The sequence below is a fragment of the Aotus nancymaae genome, unplaced genomic scaffold, assembly GCF_030222135.1.
Source record: "Aotus nancymaae isolate 86718 unplaced genomic scaffold, 86718_ANA_hifiasm-v0.15.2.pri h1tg000020l, whole genome shotgun sequence".
Lineage (NCBI taxonomy): Eukaryota > Metazoa > Chordata > Mammalia > Primates > Aotidae > Aotus > Aotus nancymaae.
The window spans coordinates 63404987-63426580 of record NW_026988432.1 but is presented as its reverse complement, the minus strand read 5'-3'; the positions used below and the strand labels follow the sequence as shown (position 1 = coordinate 63426580).

Genomic DNA, 21594 nt, shown 5'->3' with positions numbered 1-21594 from the left:
TTCCATTTGAAGCCTTGAACACACAGGTTAGACACTCAATATGCCATATTTAAATAGAACTTACTGTCTTGAAATAATTCCACATGATGTAGACTTACGCATATGCTGGGGAGTGGGCCGGGAAGGAAGAGCTTTTGCCATGGGCATTGGCTGGAAGCAAAGCTATCCTGCCAGGGTCCTCTGGCTTCCTAAGCCAAGAAGGTGGGGAGCATCATCTATTTCTCTTCCAACTCACCTTACGGTAGGAGCTGTACAGGAGCAACTTTCCTGCCAGTGCTCACCCCTTATTCATCCATTCCTACCCTGGAAGGTAGTGATAAAATCTGATTCTTAAGAATTGGAACGTTAACCTATAAAGGGATAGATTTAAAGACTTGATGAACTTGAGTTTTACCTGTAGTACCTCAACCAGGACTTGTTACTTCTACCAAAACTCTCTCTCATTATGACATTTTTGTCATATTTCTGAAGCCATTACAGGACATTTTATAGATCTTTCTTTTTTTTAGATGAAAGCATCTTAATAGCTGAGGAAATTGAGGCTGAGAAGTTGACTTGCCTGAAGACGCAGAGTTGGCTAGAGGTGGCACCAGGTGGCACCAACTTCAGTCTGAAGCACAAAGAAGCAAAGAATAATAATTTTGCTCTTTATTTCTATTTGGTTCTTTTGTCCAAGAAGATCAAAGAATTACCAAAGTACTTCCCTTCACCTTTGTACACATTGAATGGAGAAAAGTTTTTCTCACCTCATTTTGCAAATAGTGAGAAAGATCATGGTGGGCAAATTTAGCTGGTAGTTTATTAAGATAAAATTAAGAATCACAGCATCTCTCACCCCTGTACCCCAGCACTTTGGGAGGCCGAGGCGGGTGGATCACGAGGTTAGGAGTTCAAGACCAGACTGGCGATACCCCGTCTCTAAAAAAATACAAAAACATGGTGAAACCCCGTCTCTAAAAAAATACAAAAATTAGCTGGGCATGGTGGCTCGTGCCTGTAATCCTAGCTACTTGGGAGGCTAAGGTAGGAGAATTGCTTGAACTGGGACCTGGGAGGTGGAGGTTGCAGTGAGCTGAGATCGTGCCACTGCACAGCATCTCAGGGAAAAAGGACTCATAGAGGTACTCATTTAATAGCTGAGGAAATCCAGGTTGAGAAGTTCCCCAAAGACACAGAGTTGGCTGGAGGTGGCACCAGGCTGAGACTAGATTTTAGGTGCTGGGTCCTGTGCGCTTGTGTGGTTCCTGAGGGAGAGGGAGAGGGATGGATCTCCTTCGGCTCCTCATTCTTCCGCTCAGGCATTATTGGCATTCACTCGAGCCAGACGCTGACCTAGGGCCATTTTTGTTTTTATTTTTTGGAAAAGGATAGTGGGGGAGAAGAATTGGGGAGAGACAGGTCAGTAAATCAATGATCTCTGTATGAATGTGTGCAATGTGCACAATGGGGCATGCTGAGTTGAGGTAGAACAGAAGACATTCGCCTGGGGTTCAGGAAATATCTGGGCTTGGCTGGAAGGATGAGTGTGGCGTGAATGGATCTATGAAAGGTACAAAGGGAAGGAAATGGAAATGGATCTAAAGAGCGTGGAGAGGAGTCAGTGGAAGATGTTTTATCTGTCCCTGTCTGAATGCATGCCCTTCTATTTCTGCCTAGATGATGCCTGACCATTTCTCTTGCTCTAGAATCTCTCCTCAAATCTGTTTTCAAATATTGCTGCAGTTTTACTATTATACTTAACCACATCGATAAGTAGAAGCCGCTCTTTCCTTCTTGGTTGTGAGAACCCTGGGGTGAGGAAAAGTTTGGTCATTCATCACAGTGCCCCGGAGGTGCCTGGCACAGTGCTGCGCACCTATGAGGTGCTTGTTAAAAGTTTATTGACTTTAATCAAACATTCATTCTCACCTGCTTTTTCTCATGAATATGTGCAAATCATGGAGATGTTACTGAACAGAATCCAGCCATCCTCCAAAATTCATGTCATTAGAAACCTTAATCTTATTAATCTGGAATACTATATTATTAGAATACCTTGATATTATTATCCTGGAATATTATTAAATAATTCCAGGATTTTTCAGTGAATCATGCTCTTCGTAGTTGCTGGAGGTGCTGTTTTTATTGCTCAGTCAGAGACTACTAGGTTTCAAAGAACGTACTGATTAACAGGGTAGCTTCTTTCTAATACCAGCCTTCTGTGATCAAATTATAGATGTTCACTTAGGCGAATGGGTAAGATTAAGAGTAAAATAAATAGAAAACAAAATGTATTTGAATGTTTTTTAAAAATCACAAATTTCTCAATTTAGATTGAGAAACTTAGAAACTTAAATTCCTATTTTTCCAAATTTCTCCATGGATTGAATAAGTAGCTTTGGTTTTCAAAATAAAAACTCCCAACACCAGAAGCCACCCTGATTATTTAACTATATAAAATATTCATATTCTTTTATTTCACTCTGGAAAAAATGATCTGGAAATATTGCGCCAGATCCTCTAACTAAGAATTGCAAATCGTCAGGGCACGGTGGCTCATGCTTGTAATCCCAACACTTTAGAAGGCCGAGGTGGGCAGATCATGAGGTCAGGAGATCAAGACAGTCCTGGCTAACACAGTGAAACCCTGTCTCTACTAAAAATGCAAAAAATTATCTAGGCATGGTGGCATGCACCTGTAGTTCCAGCTATTCAGGAGGCTGAGGCAGGAGAATCACTTGAACTCGGGAGGCTGAGGTTGCAGTGAGCTGAGGTTGTGCCACTGTACTCCATCCTGGGTGACAGAGTGAGACTCTGTCTCAAAAAAAAGAATTGCAAATCATTCTCTTTTCAGAACATCACATTAATTTTAAGTATGGATCAAGCAAACATAACATTTTATAGAACACAAAAACTTTTTTTTCCCCAAAATGGAAGAAAACTCACACTTCATTTACACACAAATGAATTAAGACTTTCAACACTTGACTTCTGAATTATTTGAAAAATATTGGTGAAGAAGTTGTTGTAATGAGCCTCAGGCCTAGCCAACATTTTAGATACTTTAGTTTTAAGACAGGGAAAATATGTTCTGCTGGGAAGAAACCCAAAAGCCTCTAAAAATGAATGATTAAATGATCTGGAAGTGTCTCAGGTGTGGGAGTTATGGTAGTAGCGTTTTTGTCTGTCACCTTGGTGGGAATCTTCCAGTAGGTTAACATGGTCCTGAAATGCACTTCAAAAGGCCAAGTGTACTCAGGCTATGAGGAAGGTGTTTAAAAATAAAAACTACTAGTGAATGAGAGGGAATTTATTTCATGCTCGATGGAGTTTGGCTTTATAAATTTTTTAGCTGCTAGTTAAATCCACAGATAGAGAAATGATTCCATTGTGTGTCCTGAGTGAAAGAAAAAAAGCATAAATTAGTATCACAGTAAGAGTAACTAAAGTGAATAACAATTCTCAACAAAAAAACATGCAGACTAATTTATGAGGTCCTTGATGAAGTAGTGGGAAAACTGTGTCACGCTATGTAGCTACAGTCCTTGTTCTACCCTTGATTTGTATGTGTAAAACCAGACATTGCTTCTTGGTGTAGTCCTGATCCTAATGCTCCTTCTCACTCTCTGATTTCCTAGCCCTCCTCCTGCTCAATGCTCATGTGCTTCCCCTTTACTGAAATATTTCAGTAGTCTGCAAGGAGTCAGCAACCTGAGGGAGTTTTTTTTTTTTTAAATTCTGTTTAAAACATGCTTGCTCTAGTAGACCTTTCTAACCTTTTCTTTTCTTTTCCTTTTTTTTGAGATGGAGTCTCGCTTTATTGCCCAGGCTGGAGTGCAGTGGCATGATCTTGGCTCACTGCAACCTCCACCTCTCAGGTTTAAGCAATTCTCTTGCCTCATCCTCCCAAGTAGCTGAAACTACAGGTGTGCGCCACCACGCCCCACTAATTTTTTTGTATTTTTGGTAGAGATGGATTGGCCAAGCGGGTCTTGAACTCCTAACCTCAAGTGATCCACCCGCCTTGACCTCGCAAAGTACTGGGATTACAGGTGTGAACCCCCACGCCCAGCCCCAAGCTTCTTTTCATCTTTGGACAGATGCGTTTCTTTGCCACAAAAGAATAGTGATTACTCAGGCTGGGTGCAATGGTTTATGCCTGTAATCCCAACACTTTGGGAGGCTGAGGCAGGCGGATCATGAGGTCAAGAAATCGAGACCATCCTGGCCAACATGGTGAAACCCTGTCTCTACTAAAAATACAAAAATTAGCCAGGCGTGGTGGTGTGCGCCTGTAGTCCCAGCTACTCGGGAGGCTGAGGCAGGAGAATTGCTTGAACCCGGGAGGGACAGGTTGTAGTGAGCCGAGATCGTGCCACTGCACTCCAGCCTGGTAACAGAGCCAGACTCCGTCTCAACAACAACAACAAAAAAAAGAATAGTGATTACTCTATAACTATGAAAAGGGAGTAAATATAATATGTAAAGTATCCTTTTAAGTGAATATATTTTTTTCAAATATTAGCTTATCTGAGAAGGAAGATTTAGTTTTAGTGAAAAAACAACCCAGATATTTTTGTGAAATTAATTATTTGAAGCTTTTACTTGCATAGGCATGCTAATGAAGTATATTTTTTCTAAATTACTTTCAATAAAAAAGCAATCTTTCTTTTCATTAAAGGTAAATTTAGGACAGTCAGATAAGAAACCTGTCTAGTGTAAAGACCTGCCTGATGCTGATTACTATAATTGAGATATGATTCTTCAAAAACAGTTAAATTTATGTTCATGAGGTCTGAGCTGCTTTTTCTTGGTGGCTCAGGGCAAAGACTCCAGAGTACAGAATGTGTGGTGCCCCCATGACTCCCTGGCCCCCTGCCCTCCTCAGTAAAAAGGCCCTGCAGTTACTCAGAGTGGGGAGAGGCTCGGGGCAGGTAATGGGGAGTTCTTTTGATGTCCTGCAGCTGGTGGGGGTGAATAAGAAGAAAGTGGGAACATCAGTTAACTGGTGAGGTATTTGTTGTTAATAGAGAAATGCATTGTTAAGTCAGTTCTTGTAACCTTGGTTTCTTTTTCTTGCTTGACTAGTCTGTGTGAACGGAATAGATACAGTTGATTGTGCTGTAAATCTAAATGCATGTAATACAGAACCAAAAAAATGTCATTTTAGCTGTTTGGACAAAACACCATAGTTTAAAAGCATATTTTAAATGATTAGCTCACAGAGAAATTTGAATCAGAATACTAGAATATTATGGTTATAAAGGATGGAGGAAATTATTAATTATCTTAGTACCAAATAGAATAAATGTCAGTCCTGGCTACAGGTAAGTACCACACATAAGAATGTATGTGTTACTGTAAGAGCTACATTATTACATAAAATGTAAGTGTCTAGCTACTGGTTGATGAAAATAATAATTTGAGGAGCTGCATGATTAAACATAATGACTCATATGGTTCCTCATAAAGCATTTTTTACTCTTTTTAAATTAAAAAAGAAATCCCTTTACAGGAATATGATAAAATAAGCATCTTTAAGTTAAAGATGAAAATAAATATATAAACATAGTATATAATGTAAGTCCATGTTATGTTTCAAAATTGAGAATAATGCTTTAGAGTACAAATATTAAATAACTGTTTTCTCTTGAGGGGATAAGGACTTATTGCCAGAATGGGGTCCTTCCATTTGAGTAGAATTACTAATAGGTAGTTCTGTTTTATGTAAAAAGTTTTTGAAAGACTACCTAATTTTTTGTAATAGATGCATGGTAAGTTTTTTAATGTAGCAAGTGTTAGAAAAAGAACTATTTTTGTTTTATAATTTAAAATATTAAAATGTTTATAATGGAAAAGATCATTGAACATATTAGGCAGTGCCTAAAAAATAACAATTGAAGCAATGAATTCCTTCTGTGTTACTAAAATTATACGGCACTCTTTTTAATTTCACCGAAAAATAAACATTTCAGTAACGGTATTTCTATATGGTTTTTACAAAGAAAAGATTATATTCTGTGATCTTTTAAGATCAAGTTGTAGTACGTTAAAGAAACGCCACTTACCTGAGACCCTTCCAGCATGCTCTCAGCTCAGCATCCATGCCTGGAGAACGTCTCTTCAACATCATGTACACCATCGTGTCCAGATCTTTACAGAATCTTCACTGCTATTATCCCCTTTTACCAAGATAAAGTTAAATCTCCAAAGAACTGAATGGTGGTACCTTTCTCACAGTCATCCAGAGATTGTTTCCTGAGTAGTTTGGACCTTGTACTGATCTCAGCTGCTTAAAGATAAAATCAGCTGAGACAAAAGGACTGTACAAAGGCAGAGATCAATAATGACTTGAAAAGCATTTTGAAAACTGAATCTCTGTGTTCTAAAATTTTATCCACCAAGGAAAACAAGAGTAAAGAAAGAGAAAAGAGAGAAACAAAAACATCCTAGATAATTACAGAAAAGACTGTAAATACTACCAGAGGCAACCGGACCAAAGTGAGGACAGAACAAATGCCCTTCTTTCAAGGGAAAGATATTTGAATTGTATTGATAAATATATACACTGGATCATTTGAAACTTTTCTTAAAGCCTGTTTTCACAACATTTTATTGTAAACATTTTCAATTAGAAAAGTAGAAAAGATTTTACAGTGAACACCCATACTCTTGCCTTGATTTTTGTTTGTTTTCAGACTGAGTCTCGCTCTATTGCCCAGGCTGGAGTGCAGTGGTGCGATTTCGGCTCACTGCAACCTCTGCCTCCTGGATTCAAGTGATTTTCCTGCTTCAGCTTCCTGAGTAGCTGGAATTACAGGCCTGCACCACCACACCTGGCTAATTTTTGTATTTTTAGTAGAGACGTAGTTTCACCATGTTGGCCAGGCTGGTCTTGAACCTCAAGTGGTCCACCCGCCTCGGTCTCCCGAACTGCTGGGATTACAGGCATGAGCCACTGCCTGGCCAATTTTTTTCAATTAACATTTACTGTACTTTATTTATCAAATATCTATCCATGTATCTTCGTCTCTCTACTTATATACCAAGCCAGTATTTTTTTTTTCAGCTTTTATTTTAGATTCAGGGGCTACATATGCAGGATTGTTCTCTGGGCATATTGCGTAATACTGAGGTTTAGGGTACAAATAATCTTATCACCGAGGTACTGAGCACAGTCCCCAATGGTTTATTTTTCAGGTCTTGCTTCTTGCCCTCGTTCCCCACTCTTGTGTCCAGTGTCTGTTGCTGACATCTTTGTGTCCATGAGTACCCAGTGTTTAGCTCCCACTTACAAGTGAGAATCTATAGTATTTGGTTTTCTGTTCCTGCATTAATTTGCTTAGGATAATTGCCTCCAGCTGCATCCATGTTGCTACAAAGGACACGATTTCACTATCATATGGCTGGATAGTATTCCATGCTGCACATGTACCACATTTTCTATCCAATCCACTATTGATGGGCACCTAGGTTGATCCCATGTCTTTGCTATTGGGAATAGTGCTGCGATGAAAATGTGAGTGCATGTGTCTTTTTTTTTTTGGAATGGAGTTTCTCTCTTGCTGCCCAGGCTGGAGTACAGGGGCGTGATCTTGGCTCACTGCAACCTCTGCCTCCATGGTTCAAGTGATTCCCTTCACTCAGCCTCACGAGTAGCCAGGATTACAAGTGTGCACCACTACACCCAGCTAATTTTTGTGTTTTTAGTAGAGAAGGGGTTTCACTGTGATGGCCAGGCTGGTCTCGAACTCCAGACCTCAAGTGATCCACCCACCCTCATCTCCCAAAGTGCTGGGATTACAGGCATGAGCCATCACACCTGGCTCATGTGTCTTTTTGGTAGAATGATTTATTTTCCTTTGGGAATATACCCAGCAATGGGATTGCTGGGTTGTGGTAGTTTTGTTTAAATTTCCTTGAGAAATTTCCAAACTGCTTTCCATGTGGCTGAACTAATTTACACTCCTACCAATAGTATTCCTTTTTCTCCACAGCTTCACCAATAGCTGTTGTTTTTTGGCTTTTTAATAATAGACATTCTGACTAGCGTGACATGGCATATGACTGGAAGCCAGCTTACTTTTTGATGCACCTCAAAGTGAGTTGGAGACATAAGTACACTTTATTCCTAAACATTTCCGCATGTGCATTGGTATTTTTTATGATTCTTTTATTTTTTTGAGGTAGAATGTACATACACTAAGATACATAGATCTACCCAAATCTTAGGTGTACTCACTCTATGATTTTTCACAACTGCGTCTGCCTTTGAAACCCAAAGCTTTATCGAGAAACGAGCATATTACCCTAGAAAGTTCCTCTGTCCTTTCATAGTCAATCCCCACCCCTGCAACAATGCTTTGACTTTTCCCCATGGATGAATTTTGCTTCTCCTAGAATTTCATATAGATGAAACCATGCCGTGTATCTTGTGTTTGTGTAAGGATTCCTTCACTCAGTGAGTGCATAGACTTTCAATCTCCTTCTGAGATTGAAAGAAGGAGATTTAAATGGGGTAAGGATGGGGTAAGCTCATTCTTTGGATTTCAAGTGGCTCAGCTGATTTGGTGCATTTTGACTTTCAGGCCTGTTTCCTGCCATTCTCAACCTTGCCAGCAATGCTCACATCAGCACCAATGCCACCTGTGGTGAGAAAGGGCCCGAGATGTTCTGCAAACTTGTGGAGCACGTGCCGGGTCGGCCCGTCCGAAACCCACAGTGCCGGGTCTGTGATGGCAACAGCGCAAACCCCAGAGGCAAGTTTCACACCTCCGTTTCTGACTTCCATGGGAATGTGCACTTTCTGAAATAAGGACTGAGACTTCTGTTAGGAAGCCAGAAGTGTTGTGTTCACCCTCATTGCTGTTTGTTTCCACTAGCATTACAGTTTAGTACTTAAGAAATTTAAAGCAAGAGCTAAGAGGAGTTCATGTTTTTCTTTTCTTTTAACAGAACGTCATCCAATATCACATGCCATAGATGGCACCAATAACTGGTGGCAAAGCCCCAGTATTCAGAATGGGAGAGAGTATCACTGGGTCACAATCACTCTGGACTTAAGACAGGTAGGTGAGGCCAGAACCATTGAAGAGTGTCTATGGGCTGCTGAACTGTGGTCTTCTGATGACTTTTGGGAAAGTCTGGCTTCTTTTAGAACATGTTTACATTCTGGTCTCACTGTTTTCCATGAGGTGAAGGCAAGTGGTTTACCGAAGGAGTCCCTAGTGCCATTTCTTGTCACTTTTATCATTCCCATGTGTCTTTTGGGAGATGGGTGAAATTGCTTCCATATGGTTGATGCTCTTTGAAGCTGTGTCAGCAGGGCACACTCATCCATCCAGGATACTGTGTAGGCTGTTTTCTGGCTGCTGACAGATGCATGGGGAGGGAGAGTGGGAAAACACGTGTATTTCCTATCTTCGAGCTTACTGTCTTGCTATTGTCATTGCGCAAGTTATTGTGTAAGGATTATATAAGGCGAGAAGAAAAAAAATAACAAGGCAGTGTTAAACCTCTTGACTCTGTTTCCCCTGCCAGATGCAGTCTGTCTGGGCCAGGTAAGCTGGAGTTGCCCAATACTAACTTAAGAGAGCCTTCAGCATGAGTTGGGAAAGGGAAGGTGTGACTGACTCCAGGCACACCTGCATCCTCTTACCTTGCTTCAAGGCCACATAGGAGAATGGAGAGAAAGATGATAGAGCCCCACTTGCCCTCATGTTCCTGGGAAAGGAAAAGAAAAAAAAAGGAGCCTGAGTGGAAGGAATGAAAGAGAGATGGCAGGTGTTTTGCAGATGTTGTCCAGGTTCTGATTGGAGCTCTCCAGAAAACTATCTCATGAATTCTTGTTTATTTCCATTCAGTTTCTCTTGTTAGAATTCATAAATTTCATGTAAAATATGAGATTGGTTAAAAGAGACAAATAATTGTGCATTGTAGGATTTAAATAGGAATTATGGGGATTTAATGACAATCAGAATTCTTTAAATAAGTGACAGTTTTAAAATATGCAGGATTTTTTTTTTAATGGAGTCTCTGTCGCCAAGCTGGAGTGCAGTGATGCGATCTTAGCTCACTGCAGCCACTGCCTCCCGAGTTTAAGCGATTCTGCTGCTTCAGCCTCTGGAGTACCTGGGCTACAGATGCGTGCCACCATGCTCGGCTATTTTTTCTGTATTTTTTGTAGAGAAGTGGTTTCACCATGTTGGCCAGGATGGTATCGATCTCTTGACCTCATGATCTGCCCACCTCAGCCTCCTAAAGTTTTGGGATTACAGGCAAGAGCCACTGCACCCAGTCAAGAGCTCCTTTTTGACTCTGGCCTTTGTGTTTATCTGAGTGGTGAGAATGGGTTTCTGGAAGATTTTGGTTTTCCTAACACCTTTCTAATATATTTTCCTTTTTCTAAAGGAAAAGTAAAATTGTGTTCATCATTAGGAATGTGATATTATCTGAGCTTGGCCAAATTAAGACCTGGTGGTGAGTCTGTCCTTTGTCTTGAAATGTGTCATGCTTGACTTCATCCTGAAGGGATGGACTAAGTCAGTCTGAGGAATTCCAGAAGGGAGTATCCATTTTAGATCTTTAAGGCACATTTCAAAAAGCAAACACAGACATATAGCTACAGACCGCTTTAGGTAATTTTTAGTGTTTTAGGGTAGGCTCTTAAATAAGATCACTTAAAATAATTAATCTTCAGAAATTTCTGTCCCTTTTACACAGTATAAAAATTCTGCTGTGCTTTCAGGTTTTTTTTAAAAGCACATTATGCTTATATTTGATCAAGCTTTTTTGATATTTATTTATTTATTGAGCCTTTTTATTACAAACACTTTTGAATATGTAGAAAGTGTATTACAGTGAATACACACATACCCACCCTTGAGATTTGGGGATTTTAAAACAGTGGACCGCTGTTCATTTCAGTGAATTGCAGTCATCATAACATTTTACCAATTCTTCAGTTTTTGTCTTAAAAAAAAAAAGACATTTGTTCCAAATAGATACCATGCCATTTTAGCCCCCTTGGGCAAAAGTAACAATAATTTCTTAATAACTCTTTTGCCATCCACATTCAATTTTCTCAATTTATCCACTAGTGTCTTTTACTGCCTTTTTTTTTTTAAACCAGGATCCAGTAAGGATCACTTCTTGCATTGGATTGTTATACTTCTTAAATCTCTTCTAATCCTAATTGTCCTTCAGTTAAAAAAATGATATGGAATATGTGACTAGACTAGCCCAGTTGTCTTGTAGAATGTGCCACCTTCTGGATTTGTCAGATTGTTTCATCATGGTTTTATTTGACATATTCTTTTGTGCTCTCTATTTCCTTTACACCAAATTCAGCTCTAGAGACCTGATTAGATTCCAGTTAAATATTTTTTGCAAGAGCACATCACCAGCAATCCTGGCTACGTCCTCTCGCCTCACATTAGGAGGCACCCAGGGCTGGTTGTCCCACCAGTAGTGATGCTAAATTTGAATTCTGTTTGGGTGTTAAAAGTCAGGTTTCTCCCTTGTAAAGTTACCTCCTGTTTTCTCCCCCATATCCTCCTTGTTTCTCAGATCTCACTGACATTCAGATCTATAGAGTGGCAACACCTTCTGATGGTTTTTTTCTCTTGCCAAAATCTGCGTGTTTCCTTGTTAAGCTAGCCATTAGCCAACCATCAGTTATTTTCTAGACTATATACTCCATGAGGGATGGGACCACAGCTGTCTTCTCCTCCTTTTCTTCCTCTTCCCTTTCCTTTCCTGGCTATTATTTATAGAGGGATGTCTTGTTCACTCCTACATACCCAGACACTGGCACAGTTCAGGCACTCAGTCAATAATTGCAGTGTGAATCAGTGCTTTTTTGTTGTTGTTTGTTTGTTTTGAGATGGAGTCTCACTCTGTCGCCCAGGCTGGAGTGCATTGGCACGATCTCAGCTCACTACAACCTCTGCCTGCCAGGTTCAAGTGATTCGCCCACCTCAGCCTCCCAGATAGCTGGGACTACAGGCACATGACACTGTGTCCAGCTAATTTTTGTATTTTTAGTAGAGATGTGGTTGCATCATATTGCCCAGGCTAGTCTTGAACTCCTGGCCTCAAGTGATCTGTCTGCCTTGGCCTCCCAAAGTGCTGGAATTACAGGCGTGAGCCACCATGCCCAGACCAGTGCTTTTTTTTTTTTTTTTTTTTTAACACTTTCCCCTTCCTCTTTTCTTATTCACAACCTGATTTAAAAAGGACAAGGAACAAACTTTTCAACTGCTTTGTTTCAGTTTTGTAAAAATGTAAAATCTAAAGTATAGATTTCTAAAGTAAAATTATAGGTAGACCTTAGTTTTATCAAAGGTTGTAAAACCTAATATTACCAATGTGTTCGTGTAACAGTAAATATCAGCTCTTGAGGTTTTATGACCAAATTAGCTGCATTCTGTGTTCATATGCTAACATTGATCTTGTTCCTGATTCTCTAACTGATGATAGCTGTCAAAATTATAGTATTTTTAGACTTTATGTATTGTGTTTGGTTATCTACAAGACAAACTAAAGAAAAGATTAAAAAGTAGTCTTATCAGAAAGTCCATAAATGTCATATGGTTTGCAATAAGGTTTAACTACAGAGTGTTTATTTTAGTAACTTATTACAAGAGGAATAATGAGATTTATTTCTTTGCTTCTTTAAAATAATGTCTACTATTCATTTCTTTCATTGATTCACGATATTTTAGAAGACACACTATCAGATATCTAGCAATATCTTACTTTTAAAAAATCATGGGAATTTCATGTGTGTGGTAATTTTAAGAAAAGTAAAGCATAGTCATCAGCTTTAACAAATGTAAAATTAGCATATATGTTGTGGTCTCCATTAATACAATACTGCTCACCATCAAGTGGTTTAAGAACTCATAAATTAGTACTACCATTGAACAGTGATCTTTTTTGACACCTTAAAATTCAAAAGAAATTATTCTGAAAGAGCATGCACATTTCATGAATCTTGCATTTATGATTGCCAAAAATCCTACAGGTTCCACAAATTATATGAAATGTATTTTCTATGGCAGCATTTCTCAGCAGAACAGCACAAAGATTTCCTGTTTGAAAAACACTATTTTAAGAGTTAATACACTGATCAGACGAAAAGATGTTCAACATCATTATTCAATAGGGAAATGAAAATCAAAACCACAATAAGATACTCCTTCACACCCACTAGGATTGCTATATTAAGAGTTGGAAAATAATAAGTGTTGGTGAGGATGTGAAGAAAGTGGAACCTTTGTGTCCAGTGGGTGGAAATGTAAAATGGCACAGTGTTATGAAAAATAGTATGGTTGATCCTCAGAAGTAAACACAGAATTACAGCAATTCCACTACTAGGGAATGCCCTAAAGAATTAAAAGTAGGGACTCAAACAGATGCCAGTGTTCAGAGCAGCATTATTCACAGTAGCCAGGAGGTGGAAGCAACCCAGATGTCCATCAACGGGTGAATGGATAGAAAAAACAGGGTATGTGCATACAACCAAATCTTAGCCTTAAAAAGGAACGAAATTTTGGCACATACCACAGCATGTATGTACCCTGGGAACATTATGCAAAGTGAAAGAAGCCACACACAAAAGAAGAAATATTATGTGAATCAATTTGGATGTAGTACCTAGAATAGTCAATTCTCAGAGACAGAAAGTGGAGTGGTGGTTGCCAGGGGCTGGGGGGAGAGAGGGTGGGGAGTTGTTTAATGGGTACAGAGTTTCAGTTTGAAAGTTGTGGAGATGGTAGTGATGATTGCACACTATTGTGAATATACTTAATGCCACTGAATTTTACACTTAAACATGGCTAAAGTTGTGGTTTTTATGTTATGTATATTTTTCTACAATTTAAAAAAAACTTATGCACTGTGAAATGCTTGGTGTATTATGTCAGCCAGGGTCCAGTCAGGAAAATGGAAGCCATGCCAGTCATTCAAAAGCACAAATTTGGCCGGGCACGGTGGCTTATGCCTGTTAGCCCAGCATGTTGGGAGGCTGAGGTGGGTGGATTACCTGAGGTGACGAATTCGACACCAGCCTGACCAACATGGAGAAACCACGTCTTTACTAAATATACAAAATTAGCCAGGCATGGGGGCGCATGCCTGTAATCCCAGCTACTCCGGAAGCTGAGGCAGAAGAATCGCTTGAACCTGGGAGGCGGGGGTTGCAGTGAGCCAAGATTGTGTCACTGCACTCCAGCCAGGGCAACAGGAGTAAAACTCCGTCTCAAAAAAAAAAAGAAAGAAAAGAAAAGGCACAAATTTAGTGTGAGGAACTGGTTTGACAGCGTGTGTTGGGAAGCTGGGAGAGGGAGCAGGAAGTTAACTTGGGGATGGTAATGGTGGAGGAGGCAGCAATGCAGGAGGGTGGGATTATAGCACCTAGAGTGTGGGAAGAGAGTCCCTTACCTTTCAGGGTGTTCTTCTGAGGGTCCTGGAAAGCTGGAGGCTGGAGTCAGCTGCTGCAGCCAAGGCAGAGGACTGCTGCTGAGCAAGGCTGACAGGACCTGAAAGTAGACAGGGGAGAAGTTCCGCCTTCTTCCGCCAGCCCTCCAACTTCTCACTGGTGTTGCCATCAGAGAGCATCAGTTTGCAGCATCCCAGCCTCAGCATCAAAAGCTGGGCTGCCAGGTGCTTAGCAAGAAGCACAAACACTGTCTTAGCAGGTGGTCACTTGCACCAGTATAGTAACAGAAACAGAGACAGAGCAGCCCTCAACATCTTAGGGCAGTATTTTGTTATTATGGTGGTCAGCCACATCCTAAATATGCTCATGTTAAGTTTTTTAGATTAAATTTGGAATGAAAATGCAAATTTTAGAATTCTCCTGGAGAAATCATGGACTGCTGTCTAATACATTACAGACTTGGTTCCCTTGGTCCTCAGCTGAGAAACGGCATCAGGGCATCAGCTTGGTCCTGAGACCTTCAGGACAGGGATGGAGGAAATAAAAAAGCAGTTCCATTTATGTATTAACTCTTGGGTTTTGGTGGCGTGATGTGGTGGGGATGCATGAAGTGTGGTAGGGTGACATGTACAAAGTGAAATCTGATAGCATGAATGATGTAGAGCACCTAACAAACTCGTCACATTTAATAAACCTGAGTTTTCTTTCCCTCTGTCATATTTCAAATCCACAAATTATTTTAGATATCCAGAGATCTTCAGATATCACCAAGGGAAATGTTAAACAAGGCCTTAATAGAATCTAATTACAGTTAGCTAACAGGAATAAGGAGTGCAATTATGCAGATTTTGAGAAAATAAATTCATAACTCAATAACTATTGTTTTTTTCTGATTAGGATATTAAGATGGAATCATCATAGATAAATGGAAGATACAGATAAGTGTAAACAGGCAGAAACACATCATCTCTTCACTCTGTAACCATCACTAATTGGTATCTTGGGATATTTACTTTGTCATTTGCATACAATTCTGTGCATTTAATAATGCTACGATAATACCATCATGTACTACATACTTACTGAGCCAGACACTGTGCTGTGCACTTGATCGGGATTGTGTCATTGAATTCTCACAATCGCCTATGAGTTGGCTCCTGTTATTATTCCCTTTTGACAGATGATGAAACTGAGACTTACAGTGTTTAAGAAGCTTACTCAAGGGTAGGATGCCCTGAAGCTTAAGACCCTGGGCTCTGCATCATTTCTCCACTCTGACCCTCCAGCCGAGACAGATTATGTGACATACAAATTTGTGTTCTAATGTTTTATATAATTTTATAGCATGAACATTTCCCAGTATAACTGAAACTCATGATTAATAATTGTTAGAGCTGCGTTAATGGTTTCTATACGGCTTACCCATCATTTGCCTAAGAATTCTCAGGCCTGACATTTTGGTGCTTTTTCTGTTGTGGGTAATAACTTGAGCTTTCAGTGAAAAAAGGTTCATTTCATACATATACCAGTGAAGTAATGTAGTGAAAATAAATCATGTTCAAGGTTCGTATGACAAATTTATGGTTAATTTTGTTTTGAGCGTCTTTTAAAAGAGGAGTGTTATTGACAGATACACATATAGGAATGTATAGGTATAGGTTATAGCATTTTTTTCCTCATCCGTAGTATTTCATCTGCCTTTCCCAACAATTCTGGAATGCGAGTGATCTCTTTGCAGGTACAAAAATCGCAGCACAGAGCAAACGGGTCACAGGCTTACCCAGAGTCTACGGCTGCCTGTGCTCAAACTAGGCCTGGAAACCAGGACCTCTGGTTCCCTCTACGGCATGCCACGCTGTCTCCTTGTCTTTGGTGTCCAATTATTGTTTTCATTTGTTTTAACTTTATGGGGAGACTGGCAAGAGCTCTTGCAATTCCCTCTTGATGTTGGGAGTGTTCAGATTCTAGCCCCTTCCGTCTTGTTCTGTTTGCCTGCACCGCTGCTCAGAGGGGTCCTCTCTCTCTGCTGTGAATCCAGCAGAGTATTTACACTTCCTCTTTGCTTTTGCAGTGGATGGTAGAAATGGGTGCTACCTAACTTTTTTTTTTTTTTTTTTTTTTTTGGCCAAGAAACAGGAAAGTAAATCAGTATTTTCTACTTTCCTTAAAAAACTTTTAAACTCAGTGGACATTTCACTGGAAGCAAGGGTCAGATTTGTGAGTAAAGATGTGTAATGGTCTTTTAGAAGATAAGATCTGTTTTGTAAAAAAGGAAAGTTTCCTATGGCATTGAAAATAAAGCTGCCTTTTGGAGCAGCGCTTTATTTTATGTGTAGGTTTAATTAGGAAGTAGCACTTTGTTGTGGGAACATAATCACAGAGGAGCCTTTGTTTTATGCAAACCTTTAGACAAGAGCTGCTTGTTTGCTGGGTTTTGTAAAATCTCATTAATTCAGATGTCAGTTGTTTTTTTCCCCCAAAGTTCTAAAAAATTGACCAGTACTGGGTGAGGTTTATTATTATATCATTCAAATATAAAGTGTTCATTAAGCACATTGACAAGGCCAACAAGAAAATAGGCAAATTTCACATTCTTAAGATAAAATCTTTAAAGACTGATGACAAGAATTGCATGTAAATTGCAGCTTCTCATTACCAGTGGATTTTGGCTGTTCCTGAAAAGAGGGTAGGCAGAGACCCTTCCTAGAAGCACTCAGATAGAAATTACTTTCACTGTATGCTTGTTTGTACTCATAATTATTCTATTCCAGTTTTCTATTACTTCATACTGGCCTCCACCAATTTCAAATATTAAGGTTTCTTTAATTTGCTTGGTAAAATAAATAGATTGGAAGAAATCTTAAGCTCATCATTACGATTTGGAAGTAAGCCACCCAAAATTCCTGCCCTTCAGGCATTTTTATCTTTGTTGTCATGTTCTCTGTGAAGCTGCTACCCTCAGAAATAGGTCTTTCTTTTGTTTTCACATTTTCATTATCTGATTTTATTTTCTCATGCATAGCTTCTCTGCTGGTTATCTATTGTGTAAGAAATCACTGGAAACTTTACGGCTTAAAACAGCAACATTCATTTTATATGTTTCCTGATTTCAGTGGGGTCAGGATTCAGGAAGGTCCTGGCTAAGTGGGTACATCTAAGGCTGCAGACCATGGGGGCTAGAGTTGGAGCAGCTTAGGGGAGAAGGTCTCTGGGGCAGCTGAAGGAAGGGGTTCAGGGCACCTGGGGAAGAGAGTGCTGGACCAGCTGAGAGAAGGTCCCTGGGGCAGCTGGAGGCTATGTTCATGAGAGTTCAGAGCTTCTCTGTGTGGTCTTTCCACATGTACACGTGTGCTTCCTCACAGCATGGCGGCCTTAAGGCAGCTTGCTTATAGGGCAGCCCAGAGCAGGAGGCAGAAGTTGTGTCCCCTCTTAGACCTGGTTTCCAGTCACACAGTGCTAGTTTCCCTGTCCTCTCTAAGCCACCCAGTCACTCAGATCCGCAGAGATTCAAGTTGGGAAAGATAGACCAGCCTCACTTGTCAACAGGAGGAGAGGTGAAGAATTTGAGGCCTGTTTTAAAACTACTACTGCCTCAGCCTTCTGAAAGGGTCTTTCTCTGGAGGCTTTAATCTTTGCAGCCTTGCATATCTTATCTTGTAGGGGCCCGAACCCTTGGTTTTAGGTGAGGTGAAGAGCTTATAGGAACCAAACAGGAATGCACAGATTGCTCTTTTAACGATAAGTGAACTGAGTAAGTGAAAACAATTGAAGCCAGGCTTTAGGAACATGATGGAGTTTTGTTTCTTGACAAGATTTATATTTAAGCTTTCTCACTTGTGTATTATCGGTGGGGGTTGCCAAACAGTCCAGGTTAACCATTTCGCCATTTGGCAGAGCTTAGTTTTCTTTAGGTTTTCAGCGGCCGAGGTTTGGCCGGACTCTCAGTGTTTCTACACAGCAGGGCTTCTTGCACTGGGCCTGGGAGGATTCAGGGAAATCCGTGAAGATGGTTTTGCAGGATTGGATCACAATATGCTTTTCATATCCCCAACTGTTTTGGCATCAGAGTAAAGCTTTTTGTATATTTATGGGGAAAAAAGGGAAGTCCGTTCTGAAATTATTATTTCTTCCTGTTATAGTGAAGCTGAAAAAAAAGGATAAGTTGTAATTTCTGAAGAAATATTTCTTTGAAAAATATAGTGCAGTTTGGTATCCATACCAGCTTTTCTTTTCTTTTTATGTATTGGCCTAGCTTCTACTCAGATTGTAGCATTTCCATATTTAAAAACAAAGCTGTAACATTTTTTAAAAATGGCTTATAAAAACCTCAGCTAGACTTCAACATATCTCTTGTGATTTTAATGTCTTCAATGGACGTTTTCTCTATCCAGAACTTCCTTTATTTTGATGTGCTAGTAACACATAATAGCAGAAACTTTTTAAACTATAGAAAAACATTAGAAAAATTTACTTTAAAAAGTCACCTGTAATTCTAACAACTAGGTAACTTTTGCTCTGTTGCATCGTATCTGAGAACACTGAATATATTCAAGAAATTATGGAATGTCTGCCTTGTGCCTACTGGGATCTCAGGATTCATCGATGAACGAGACAATAATCAAATCCACGTTAAGCCCTTAGTGCAGAGAAAGTGCACAACACATGGGTGGTTCCTACACTATGTTGGTTATTAGCAGTGATGAGCAGGGTTGCTTTCATTGCAATTTTAAGGCAGGCCCCAGCCCTCAAGGGGCTTCTGGTCTGGTGGAGAAAAAGAGGCTTCTGCTGAGTGGCGTAGGGTGTGCAGGAGCAGGGAGTGCACGGAGAACACATAGGAAGGACCACTTAGTGATTCAAGGAAACAATGGGAACAGGCCCCGCTGGAGGAAGGGAGGAGGGAATGCGGAAGGAAGCAGCAGGAAAGAGTAGGATGGAAAAGACCTGGAAATTGGAAAGCCTGGCATGTCTGTAGAGCTGGCATAGTACATTCAGTTCTAGAGTAAACATTTTCTCTCATTTTTTTCTATTTATTGAGATATAATTGACATACAGTGAAATGCACAGATCTGAGTGTATAGTTGGGTGAGTTTTGATAAATACAGACACTTGTATAAGCCATTCCCTTGTCAAGGTACAAAATGTTTCCATCACCCCAAAAGGCTCCCCTACTCCCTTCCCAGCCAATTCCCCAATTGCTCTCCTCCCTCCCACCAGAGGAACCAGTCTTGAAATTTTTTTCACTTTAGAAGAGTTTTGCCTGTGAGATGACTTCTTATCAATGGAATCAGTGTGTCCTTTTTTTGTGTCTAGCTTCTTTCTGTGAGCATGAGGTTTGTCAGACTCACGTGCTGTTGCTTGTATGAGTGGCTTGTTCCATGCATTTCTGCATAGTATTTCACTTTATAGATATACCAACATTTATTTATCCATTGTCTTTCTGGTTTTCCCAGTTTTTGTCTATTGTAAAAATGCTGCTGTGAACATTCTTATTAAAGTCTTTTTCTGGGTGTGTGTTTTCATTTATCTGGGAGTGGAACTGGCCACAAGGTATGTATATATTTAACTTTATAAAACATTGACAAAGCACAGTACAGAAAGTGCCTCCAGGCCGAAAGCAAAGCAATCCTTGCTCTTCTCCCTGGAGTCCCTGTCCTGTGCTGCCTGCTGTCCAATATTTGAAATCCATTCTTTTTTTTTTTTTTTTTTTTGAGACGGAGTTTCGCTCTTGTTACCCAGGCTGGAGTGCAATGGCGCAATCTCGGCTCACCGCAACCTCCGCCTCCTGGGTTCAGGCAATTCTCCTGCCTCAGCCTCCTGAGTAGCTGGAATTACAGGCACGCGCCACCGCGCCCAGCTAATTTTTTGTATTTTTAGTAGAGACGGGGTTTCACCATTTTGACCAGGATGGTCTCGATCTCTTGACCTTGTGATCCACCCGCCTCAGCCTCCCAAAGTGCTGGGATTACAGGCTTGAGCCACCGTGCCCGGCCGACAAAACCCATTCTTTATATGCTGTGTCCAGAGTTCCAGCTATTTTCTCTGTAGGAGAGCCAGGTGGTACCAGTTTCTTCTTCATGGTGAGCAGTAAAATTCCTCTAGTAATTTTTAATGGCAGAATCATATTTCATCATCTGGCTGCACAACAATTCATTTAACCTGTACCCATTGGGAGACATTTAAGGTGTTTCCAATTTGGAGCTATTCTAAATTATGCTGCAACAAATATTTGAATATTTTATAGCTGTTATGGTAATTTATTTTTTAGTGTCGATTCTAAAAATTTAGATTATTTGATTAAATGCTTAAACTTTTTAAAAATGTGATCTCTATTGCCTTATTTTTCTCAAAAACATTGCTCAATTTATATGCTCAGTAACAGTGACAAAGTGTGTTTCACAGCTCCTCGGCAGCACGGAGATTAGAATTGTCTTTTTTTCAGACAGAGTTTCACTCTTGTTGCCCAGGCTGGAGTGCAATGGCACAATCTCAGCTCACTGCAACCTTGCCTCCCGGTTCAAGTGATTCTCCTGCCTCAGCCTCCTGAGTAGCTGGGATTACAGGCATGTGCCATTACGCCTGGCTAATTTTGTATTTTTCTAGTAGAGACAGGGTTTTTCCATGTTGGTCAGGCTGGTCTCGAACTCCTGACCTCAGGTGATCCACCTGCCTCGGCCTCCCAAAGTTCTGGGATTACAGGCATGAGCCACTGCACCCGGCCAGAATTTTATTTTCTTATTTTTTTTTGTCTTATGCTAATTGAATAGCAGAGAATTTTAAAAAATTTATTTATAATGAGTTGCTATGTCACTGTACTGTACGTCTCTTTAGGAGCATTGAGCTAAATTCAGATGCTTAAACAGGGTTTGGTCTGGTTTATTATCTTCACCTGTATAAATTGTGTCATGATTATTAATCTCTATTGAGGCAATCAAATTGATATAACATGATGGTGACATTTTTAGATTTTGGATATCAGGAGGCTGGACAGACTTTTCAAATTATATTCTAACCAAAAAGAAAAAACTGATTTGACTCTAAGTCTCATTATTTTGAGAAGTGCCAGTTGTCATAGAATAACTAAGGAACATGGGGAAATTGATTAAAAATCTGATACCTTACCTCTGTATTGTGCATTTTATAAAGTGCTTTCCTATTCATTATTTTGTTACACT

General features: G+C 40.0%; 1 protein-coding gene across 1 annotated transcript in view; it reads left to right on the top strand.

Moving 5' to 3' along the window:
* Positions 1 to 21594, top strand: part of LOC135276027 (laminin subunit alpha-1-like) — a 62147-nt gene that overhangs the window by 16052 nt on the left and 24501 nt on the right. The window contains exons 4-5 of the mRNA XM_064378948.1: positions 8568 to 8738; positions 8935 to 9047. Of these exons, the coding sequence (XP_064235018.1) occupies positions 8568 to 8738; positions 8935 to 9047 (284 nt within the window). The remainder of the gene's footprint in view (positions 1 to 8567; positions 8739 to 8934; positions 9048 to 21594) is intronic.